We start from the raw sequence: 10,288 nt of genomic DNA, 5'->3' as shown, positions 1-10,288 counted from the left end.
GACAATAAATTGCAACCCCATGCACGGTCTTGAAGAACATGTCCATATATATAATTGACCACATTATCACTTGAAATTTTCTTACAGGTGGTTTCATTAAATGCACATTATTAAGTTGCAATATTCAACATGAATATGCACCTTGTATGTTCATTTTTTTTAATGAACAAATACAAAGAACTGCATCTAATGTCAGATTTCTTTGTCAGATTTTGCAATCAAAGTCTAAATCATTCTTTTATGGTCCTGTAAAATATATTTATTAAGCAGAGCACTAATGATGATGATCTCCCTTTGCACCAAGGCAAGCCAAACCGCAAAAAGAATACTGTTTTGTTGCAGGTTAAGAGAATTTAAGCAGCAGGTTATGAGACGGAGGTTGTGGTTGGTGTTAGGGTTAGCGAAAATGCTCTCCTAACCTGCTACGAAAATCACTTTGTATCGAAGTGAGAGATTGCGCCTCCGGTCCTCCCACAACCGAGGTGAAAGTTCAGCAGTGCGCCTTGTAAAATGGCGGCTGAATTGACCAGAGAGTGGAGCGATGAGCAGCTCAAAAGTGATGATCTATCCAAAAAAGACGTTATTAAGTTCATTCAGGACAATGCGGCCCACTCGGTATGTTTTATGTTTGATCAATGCATGCATTGATTTAACAGCGCTATCTAAAACGCCATTGCTCACTTTTAGTGCGCACGCATGGTGATATCAGTTACCTCCGCATTGGTGCACCACTGCCTATTTAGCTTGATGCTAGCTTGTTAGCCTAGCATGTAACAGTTCAAAATGGCATGCATGTTTAGTCCCATTCGTTCTGTATATCACCATGCTGTGTCAAGTTTTTTTTGATACGACTACTTTAACTTTGAATATATTCTTCGCCGTTGGGCCAACCGGTAGCAAATGCGTTGTTGCACCAGACCGTAAACAACAAGCTACGAATCAGAGATGGTGTATTGGGTTAGTCTGGCTAACACCTCAAATCAAGGTGTAGGCTAAACAGTAATATGCTTACGTATAGGCCTTCCCCAACAATGCAGAATATATTTTAAAAATAATTTATAATAATAATTGGAGGGAAAACAAGGAATAAATACACAATGAGCAGTGATAGCTTGGCTATATACATAGGGTATATGTAGGTAGGTACAGACTCCTTTACTTTTTCCACATTTTGTTAAGTTACAGCCTTATTGTAAAATGTATTAAATATATTTTTCCTCCTCAATCTACGCACAATACCCCATAGCAATAAAGAGAAAACAGGTTTTTAGATTTTTTTTTTTTTTTAACCTATTTAAATAAGTATTCAAGACCCTTTGCTATGAGACTCGAAATTGACCTCCAGTGTATTCTGTTTCTACAACTTGATTGGAGTCCACCTGTGGTCAATTCAATTTATTGGACATGATTTAGAAAGGCACTGTCTATATAAGGTCCCACAGTTGACAGTGTATGTCAGAGCGAAAACCAAGCCATGAGGTAGAAGGAATTGTCCGTAGAGCTCTGAGACAGGATTGTGTGGAGGCACAGATCTGGGGAAGCTTACCAAAAAATGTATGCGGCATTGAAGGTCCCCAAGAACTCAGTGACCTCTATCATTCTTAAATGGAAGAAGTCTGGAACCACCAATACTCTTCCTGGAAGACTAGTCCGAATGGAGGGAAAGATGAACAGAGTGTTACACCGAGGCCTGTACTCTGGAGCGGGATCGATTTGGAGGTGGAGGGTCCGTCATGGTCTGGGGCGGTGTGTCACAACATCATGAACTGAGCTTGATGTCATTGCAGGCAATCTCAATGCTGTGCGTTACAGGGAAGACATCCTCCTCCCTCATGTGGTACCCTTTCTGCAGGCTCATCCTGACATGACCCTCCAGCATGACAATGCCACCAGCCATACTTCTCGTTCTGTGTGTGATTTCCTGCAAGACAGGAATGTCAGTGTTCTGCCATGGCCATCAAAGAGCCCAGATCTCAATCCCATTGAGCACGTCTGGGACTTGTTGGATCGGAGGGTGAGGGCTAGGGCCATTCCCCCCAGAAATGTCTGGGAACATGCAGGTGCCTTGGTGGAAGAGTGGGGTAACATCTCACAGCAAGAACTGGTAAATCTGGTGCAGTCCATAAGGAGGAGATGTACTGCAGTACTTCATGCAGCTGGTGGCCACACCAGATACTGACTGTTACTCTTGATTTTGACCCCCCCTTTGTTCAGGGACACATCATTACATTTCTGTTAGTCACATGTCTGTGGAACTTGTTCAGTTTATGTCTCAGTTGTTGAATTTTATGTTCATACAAATATTTACACAAGTTAATAAGTTTGCTGAAAATAAACGCAGTTGACGGTGAGAGGACGTTTATTTTTTTGCTAAGTTTATTTATCTTTGCAAAAATGTATAGAGACCTGTTTCTGCTTTGTCATTTTGGGGTATTGTGTGTAGATTGGAAAGAGAAAAAAATACAAATTAATACATTTTAGAATAAGGCTGTAACATAATGTAGCAAAATGTGGAAAAAGTCTGAATGCTCTGTAGATATGTACATATAGGTAGGGTTAAAGTGACTAGGAAACAGGATAGATAATAGACAATAGCAGCAGTGTATATGTCGGTGTGAGTGTGGTGGTAGAGTCAAGAGTTACTGCAAAAAGGGCCAATGTTGATAGTAAGGGTAGCTGTTTGCTTGGGGGTAGAAGCTGTTCATGAGCCTTTTGGTCCCAGACTTAGCCCTACGGTACCGTTTGCCGTACGGTAGCACAGCAAACAGTTTATGACTTGTGTCTTTGACCATTACACCGCCTGGTATAGAGTTCCTGGATGGCAGGTAGTTCGACCCCTCTGTAGCGCGTACTACTTAGTGCAAGGACGCTGTCGGTGTGTTCAAAGTGTTAGTCCTCTGTCTTCCGTCTGTTTTGCATAAACGTGCTGTAATATGTCTGGGAACCCAAACCTTAAAAGTTTTTAGTAATTTCATGTTTGAACTTTTTAGTTTTGAAGAAAATTAAAAAATATTGCACTGATATGAAAAATATTTTCCTTATGTTTCCAAAAACGTACTACAAGCTATGCGTGTTTAAGTGCAGTCGGGGCTCTTAACTTCCCTGTCCAGAAGATACCTTCATTAATAGACACAAAAAGTAGTTAGTCTATGAATGGGCTCGCTAACACCTAAATCGACGTCAATGTGTCCCATGAGTCAGGCTTGTTTTTTTGGTCGCCAATTTTGGGAAAGAATAATGCCAGAGCATCAATTTGCACCAAAGGGTTGACTGTTACTTTCATGCCACAACTACCCTCTTTGACATTACTTTTGTTTTCCAGTTTCTTGCCGAGCACAAGCTGATGGGAAATATCAAGAATGTTGCAAAAACGGCAAAGAAAGAGCAACTGATTATTGCCTACAACGACTTGTTCGAGAGCAAGGTAGGTGGGTGGACAAGATGGCTGGAGTGATGCATATTTTAGAAGCATGTGGCTTGACATTATAAGATGTCCATTATGAATGACAACATTGTTTTTTGTTTGTCTGTGCAACTACCAGAGGTTTTTAGGGTCGGAACCCATTGAAGATGTGACGGAGCATGTGAAAAATGTGAAGATTGACGACAAGCCCAAAGAAGTCGTGGAAGTCGCGGACGAGGTAAACGACCCAATGTTTGAAAAGCTTTTCCCGCTGAAATAAGCATCGGGGTAAAAGTGTGACATTTTGTATTTAAGTTGGAACAAATCTCGGAAGTTACTGCAATCTCCACTGGCGGTCGGAATTATTGTATTGTTAAAATGGTCACTTGTGTTATGCATTTCAATTCCCAGGGTCCTCCTAAGTTCTTCAAGTCTGTGCTGAAGAAAGGAGACAAGACTAACTTCCCTAAGAAGGGAGACAATGTGAGCTGTTGGTACACTGGCTCCCTGGAGGACGGCACAGTGTTTGACACCAACATCCCTGCAAGTAAGTGTTCTCTCTTACACACACATGCAGACGATCTCTGTCTCAAACACACATATTGTCACTGTCACATGCACTCCCTTCTCCTCAATTGCCTTTCTCTCATTGATGCCAATAGTGATTTTACTGTTTCCTCTGCCCTCCCCTCTCCAGCTGCCAGAAAGAAGAAACAGAGCAAGCCACTGAGCTTCAAAGTTGGCCTGGGCCGGGTCATCAGAGGGGTAAGAGAGGGGAGATTGATGTTATATTTCGGGCTTCTGAGTGACGCAGCGGTCTAAGGCACTGCATCTCAGTGGTTTCAAATCCAGGCTGTATCACATCCGACCGTGATTGGGAGTGCCATAGGGCGGCGCACAATTAACTGACTTGCCTAGTTAAAGGTTCAATCTGATATATATATATATGTATGTGCCTTATTGCAACCATTTCCCTTGTGAAAAATAGATTGCAACAGTTATCACTAAGTCTTATGATAAATGTTTTTCTCCCGCAGTGGGATGAAGGCATCCTAACGATGAGCAAAGGTGAGACGGCCAAACTGGAGATTGAACCAGAATGGGCCTACGGGAAGAAGGGACTTCCTGACTCAAAGTATCCTTTACATTGGAACATCATGGGAACTATGGGCTAATATTTAACTAGGAGATTAAAGTTGAGGCTTCACTTTCTGCTATGTTTTACACCACCAGTGATGGTCAGGACGATTGCAAATCCTCTGAGAGGAGTCTTCTCCTGTACGATGGCTCTATCGTAGCTTTGTCGATACTAATTGAATTTGAGCTGGATTTCTAACCACCAAGTCTTTTAAAGTGGAACTATAAAATGAATGTCTCCCTCTTCGAATCGATATGCAACTGTTTCCTGTGTGCTTCCCTTAACTCTCCCACCACCAGAATCCCACCCAACGCAAAGCTGATCTTCGAGGTCGAGCTGGTGGCTGTCGATTAACGGCAGAAACCAACTCCTGGGGGCAATTCTCTCCGTGGACGGGGAAAACGCGGTAGTCACCAGATGGCCATGCGCAAAAGGACAGAAGTGGCTTTCATTGTCAGAACTTTGAAGAACCTGTAATATATGGTCTTAATTTACATTTAAAGGTTTTAGTCTGGTTGTTTCAAGTCTTTTTCTGCTTAAGCCAAGTCCTTTATCATTGTCTTGGCATGTTTGGCATATTGTCTGAAGCAGGAACAGACGTGGGACCAGGTTAGGGTTATTTGTGCCTAGTTAGGTAGGTGCTTTACTTCTGCCCTTTCCAGCATGGCCAGATAGTGACGACTGGGCAACACTGTACAGGCGGGGCATCCTTTCTGACAAGTTACACACCGCAGAGGTTTTATTCCTGTTTTTTGTTTGTTTTTATTGCATGTATAATGTTCTTGTAAAGATTAAACCAATTTTGGAGACTAAATTGACATATGCATCTGAAATCTTGTTTTATTGTGCACCTTCAGTAAGTGTTTGAATGGTCAAGAAAACTGTGAATGGTTTGGAAGTAAGTTCCTGCACTTGAAATCAGACGTATGATCAAGTTTCAATGTCACATGCACAAGTACAGTGAGACGCATTTCTATTCACTGAACATTGTAAATATGTTCCTGGAACTGAATGACCCTGTATATAGTATGCTTGTTTTCTTGTTCCTCTTATTTCTAATTTAAATTTATTGATTAATGCATTGTTGGGTTTAGAGCTTGCAAGAAAGGCATTTCACTTGTGCATGTGACAACTTAACTTGACAGTGCCAATGGTATGTCATCAATGTCATACCTGTCATTTTTAACCTGAAGGTGGGCAGTTTCATGTAGTAGTAGCACACAATATATATATATTTTTTTAAACAGCACTGGTTGTGTTGACAAACGTTGTGCTTCGGCTCCTGCTGAACATGGCCTAGTTCTTTTTGGAAATGTATACTTGAAATACTATTTTTAGTATGAAGATTTATACTACACACGAAGTCTACCCTCAAGTCACTTTGGATAGCTGTCAGAACTATATATAACTCCTCTTGGACTATCACATGGTGTTGGTATTTCCAGTTTGATGTTCCTTAGTGTTCACATCAGAGGACTTGACATGGACCAACAGCGCCTCTACTTCCTAAGGCAGCTGAAGAAATTTGGCATGCCAACCAGTGTCCTCTCCAAATACCTCTGCGCCATCGAGAGCATCATGGCCTGGTAAGGGAATTGCTCCATCCACAACCGCAAGGCCCTCCAGCGGGTGGTGAAGACGGCCCAGGTTCCCACCCACTTGAAACGGTGCCCAAGGAAGTCCCGCAGCATCAAGGACCCCACATGAGCTGTTCAGCCCTTAGTGTTAGGCAGATGGTATCAGACCTCATGCTCTGATACCAACAGGCTCAGAAGGTCATTCTCCAAGCCATCAGTAATGCTACACAACTTAAAACACTTTCTCTGATACATGTAAATATTGTTACTACCTGTATTATACTTCTGAGCCATTTACTTTGCAACAATAAATCAAATGTATTAACATTGTCGATATAGAACCTGTAAGCATTTCGTTGGACCGGTGTATACTCCTCGAACTCAACTCTGGACCTTGAAGCCAGTTTCAGCTCTTACCCTATGGAGGTCCAGATTCCACAGGTTCTGTTCTACCTGAATTGCACCCGCCTGTTGTCTCAAGTCTAAATCAGTCCCGATTAGAGGGGAATAAACATTTTTTTAAATGCTGTGAAACTGGCTTCAAGGTCGAGTCGAGTTTGGTTATACACCATATGTAGCTTTTACAAACTAATAAAACATTACATTTCCAAATAAATCACTAGTAACTAGAACAGGAAAATTCACATTGACCTCCAAGCCAGTTCAACTGCTTATTTAAATGTTTTCCCTCTAATCAGGGACAGATTTAGATTTGGGACACGGTGGGTCCAATTATCATACAACAGCAAACCAGCAGTACTGCAGCCAGGCTCAATCACTTGTCCGAACAATCCTTTCTATTTCTGTATTATCAAGCAACCCTGTGTCAAAATGCATAATCACCCAAGATATTACACAAGTTGTTCTTTAGTCTAAGCCAAATTTTTATTCTGTACAGGAGGAAAACCTTTCAGTGGGTCAAAATGAAGGTGTGATCACAAGCATTCTCCTGGGGGACAGTGTTTTTAGGAGTTGGCGTTGGGGCCCTTCTTCTTGCCGAAGGTGGGCACAACATTGACGAAGCGCCTGTTGTACTGGATGCGGCGCTTGGCACGACCAGTCTTCTTTTTCTTCTTCTCCTGTTTGTCAACCTGAAGTGATAAGAAGAGAGAGTGCTACTATGGTCACTAATCTGCAGAAATACATTACATTTAGCAGACACTAATCCAGGAGCTGTGATGACTTTCAAACAACCAGACAATGTTACAACTGCCACAAGATCAACTACAAAATCATAGCCAACTAACAATCTAAATATTTATATTTTAAATGCAGAAAGTATCTGCTGACCTTGGGTGTCTGTCCCCTCACTTTACCGGCACGGGCCAGGGAGCCATGGACCTTTCCTGGTGGAGAGAGAAACCAAAGAGTGATTATTCCAAGTGAACATACAGCAATGGAACTAATGACAATAGAAATTCATAGTATCTATAAGTAAACTACTGATCTGGAACTGTATGTGCAGCAGGTGGTCTAGCGGTTACAGCATTGCACCAGTAACCAAAAGGTTGCCTTTTCAAATCTGAGTCAACAAGGTGAATAATCTATTGTTCTGCCCTTGAGCAAGACACCTAAGCCCCCACAATAGCTATCCAATGTGGTAGCCCCCCTGAACTTCCCAGATTCAGACAGGTTCTGTTACAAGCCGAAGTCAAGTTTCAGTTGGGCTGTTTGTGCAATTGACAATAAAAACAAGTATACCAGAAATCCTATTAATAAGTCAAAACAAGGTGTCCATTCTATTTCTTTCAACAATCCAATCCTCTTGTGTGATTACTTTCAAGGTGGGAAGGAAGCATTTTCAAAGTATTCAAAAATCAGGCCATATTTGATGCGCCATCATTTTGAGAACTGACCTCCTAGCAGTCTGCAGGCCACCTCCAGGGTGCAGTGCTCAGAGATGCCACATTCCACCAGAGAGGAAGCATCCTCCAGGGGGGAGCCGGCCAGCAACAACACCTGGTCCTCCACTAGGAGACCCTCCAGACTCTGGACATGGACCTGAAACCACACATAATGGTTTGATCCAGATAATTTACATACATGTAACAATCCAGACAAGAGCATGCAGAATACGATTGGTGGCTGTGGTATTGTAGACTCCAAACAGTACACCAGTTACCATTACACAATTAACATTTTCATTGATGTACCCTAGCTTGGCCTCACCTTGAGATCTCGGACAGTCTCCTGTCCTGTCACCTCAAGGGTGTGAGTGTTCTGGGCACGCAAGAAGAGCTGCATCTTGATGCTGTGGATAGGAAGAGATGGCCAGTTAGCTTCCAGTATGAAAACAGCAGGCAGGAAGTGGGGTGTCATCATTAGTCCACATGTGACTTGAATCCCCTCTAAAAAGCAATCATGACTGAGCTAGGCTTGAAGAGACAACTTAAGCAGACATTTACATTTAAGTCATTTAGCAGACGCTCTCAATATGTCAAACTATTTGTAGATATCTACAAATCAATAGATAGCCATTTAGGAACCAATAACTACAACTTTGCAGGAACGAGAGCAATGCTAGCTAGTTAAATAGCCAACTAGCTAGCATCGCAGTAAGGTTGAGGAATGATGAAGTTCACTGGCTAACGTTAGCTTAAGTTGTAGTTAAGACAGTTAGCCCGGCAATACGTTTTCAAATCAGCAACATGACAAATGTGAAAATAAGTTTGATTATACGACCATATGTATTATACTACACAATTATAGCTCGCTAGCTAAGCATCCATACGTGTTTGCTTAGCGACAGTTCCTTGATTAATGTTAGTTAGCGTAAGCTAGCCACGAGGCATGCGGTTTCGGAAAAAATATTAAAATTGCCAAATAAAGGCAATCCAAAAAAAATATTGTTCGTCGTGGATGGTAAAGTACTTACGACCAATATTCCGACCTGATATGTTGTCTCTAAAGTGTATAAAATTAAGCATTTCCTCTCATTTTGCACAGGCCTTACCTCGTTTGATGCTAGTCGTTCAACACTATGGTAAAAAAGGACTGAGGGAGCGTCGGCGGTGCGCATGTGTCAATGTGTGACGTCGACAAGAAGAGAACCATGGAGATCCTATTAAATTACTAGAGGAGTCATGTCACAAACCCTCAATTTTGCGTATTGCAGCGTGAATGTCAGCCATCTTGGTCAGGGAGAAATTCCAAACTGGTCTAGTTGGGAATGAATGACAGTAGAGAGAGGCATGCTTTTAATTATGAAGAAAAGTAAAAGGCATGTGATGTATCAGAAATGGTGTAATGGAATATTAGTCAACCTAAAATTACAGAGTTTATACGGGTCTTAAACAAATGTTCTGCATACGTAGCCTCTAAAATATAGCGAATAGACCATCAATTACTGGAAAGCTGTGAGTCCTATTATATGATACAATATCAGGACTTGCTGCATTTACAACTCATCTAAGTCCTATCATTACCTGATTTGAGCCAGTGTATGGTTGTGGATTGACTGCATTATTCAAATGGTATGTTGGCAGTTCATTTGAAAAAAAGCATGGAATCATTCCTCTAAAACTGTCTGGCTAGCATTTTCTAACAATGCAGATAAATTCTTCAAATTCATGTTTTAAACAATATCTTATCACAGCACTGGCAAACCATGGTTGATCAATATGGATGACCTTGGAACCATGATAAGGGACACGGTTCTTAGAATCCCTTCTTGTACTGCAATTCCTAATTTCTAAACTCGGCAAAAAGAGAAATGTCCTCTCACTGTCAACTGCATTTGTTTTCAGCAAACTTAACATGTGTAAATATTTGTATTTTACATAAAAATATTCAACAATGGAGACATAAACTGAACAGGTTCCACAGACATGTGACAAACAGAAATTGAATGTGTCCCTGAACAAAAGGGGGAGTCAAAATGAAAAGTAACAGAATCTGGTGTGGCCACCAGCTGCAATAGGGCTCTTCGCTGGCCATGGCAGAACACTGACATTCCTTTCTTGCAGGAAATCACACACAGAATGAGCAGTATGGCTGGTGGCATTGTCATGCTGGAGGGTCATGTCAGGATGAGCCTGCAGGTAGGGTACCACATGAGGGAGGAGGATGTCTTCCTCGTAACGCATAGCTTTGAGATTGCCTACAATGAGAACAAGCTCAGTCCGATGATGTGACACACCGCCACAGACCATGACGGACCCTCCATCTCCA

The 10,288-nt window shown here is 41.8% G+C and overlaps 2 protein-coding genes across 2 annotated transcripts; one reads left to right on the top strand and one right to left on the bottom strand.

Moving 5' to 3' along the window:
• The first annotated feature begins 451 nt into the window (after positions 1-451).
• LOC118398426 (peptidyl-prolyl cis-trans isomerase FKBP3-like) lies at positions 452-5,359 on the top strand. The gene is made up of 7 exons (XM_035793751.2): positions 452-615; positions 3,323-3,424; positions 3,543-3,641; positions 3,815-3,950; positions 4,101-4,168; positions 4,441-4,538; positions 4,841-5,359. Exons 1-7 carry the CDS (start codon positions 511-513, stop codon positions 4,893-4,895), a joined length of 663 nt encoding a protein of 220 aa, XP_035649644.1. The 5' UTR covers positions 452-510; the 3' UTR covers positions 4,896-5,359.
• Positions 5,360-6,978: 1,619 nt separating this feature from the next.
• LOC118398430 (FAU ubiquitin-like and ribosomal protein S30) lies at positions 6,979-9,220 on the bottom strand. Its single transcript, XM_035793756.2, has 5 exons — positions 9,072-9,220; positions 8,288-8,369; positions 7,975-8,119; positions 7,409-7,464; positions 6,979-7,209 (listed from the first exon to the last, which is right to left on the bottom strand). The coding sequence occupies exons 2-5, from the start codon at positions 8,360-8,362 to the stop codon at positions 7,084-7,086; spliced, it is 402 nt and encodes a 133-aa protein (XP_035649649.1). The 5' UTR covers positions 8,363-8,369; positions 9,072-9,220; the 3' UTR covers positions 6,979-7,083.
• Between the last annotated feature and the right edge of the window lie 1,068 nt (positions 9,221-10,288).

This window comes from Oncorhynchus keta, chromosome 19, assembly GCF_023373465.1.
Source record: "Oncorhynchus keta strain PuntledgeMale-10-30-2019 chromosome 19, Oket_V2, whole genome shotgun sequence".
In the NCBI taxonomy this organism is placed as follows: Eukaryota; Metazoa; Chordata; class Actinopteri; order Salmoniformes; family Salmonidae; genus Oncorhynchus; species Oncorhynchus keta.
Note: the sequence above shows the minus strand (reverse complement) of the source record. Positions and strands in the feature narration are given on the sequence as shown.

Coding starts and splice junctions, on each gene's coding strand:
- LOC118398430 (XM_035793756.2), bottom strand. CDS start 8,362: ATGCAGCTCTTCTTGCGTGCCCAGAACACTCACACCCTTGAGGTGACA. Junction 8,120..8,287: donor AGACTGTCCGAGATCTCAAG/GTGAGGCCAAGC, acceptor GTGTGGTTTCAG/GTCCATGTCCAGAGTCTGGA. Junction 7,465..7,974: donor GGCCTGCAGACTGCTAGGAG/GTCAGTTCTCAA, acceptor TCTCTCCACCAG/GAAAGGTCCATGGCTCCCTG.
- LOC118398426 (XM_035793751.2), top strand. CDS start 511: ATGGCGGCTGAATTGACCAGAGAGTGGAGCGATGAGCAGCTCAAAAGT. Junction 3,642..3,814: donor TCGTGGAAGTCGCGGACGAG/GTAAACGACCCA, acceptor TTCAATTCCCAG/GGTCCTCCTAAGTTCTTCAA. Junction 4,169..4,440: donor TGGGCCGGGTCATCAGAGGG/GTAAGAGAGGGG, acceptor TTTCTCCCGCAG/TGGGATGAAGGCATCCTAAC.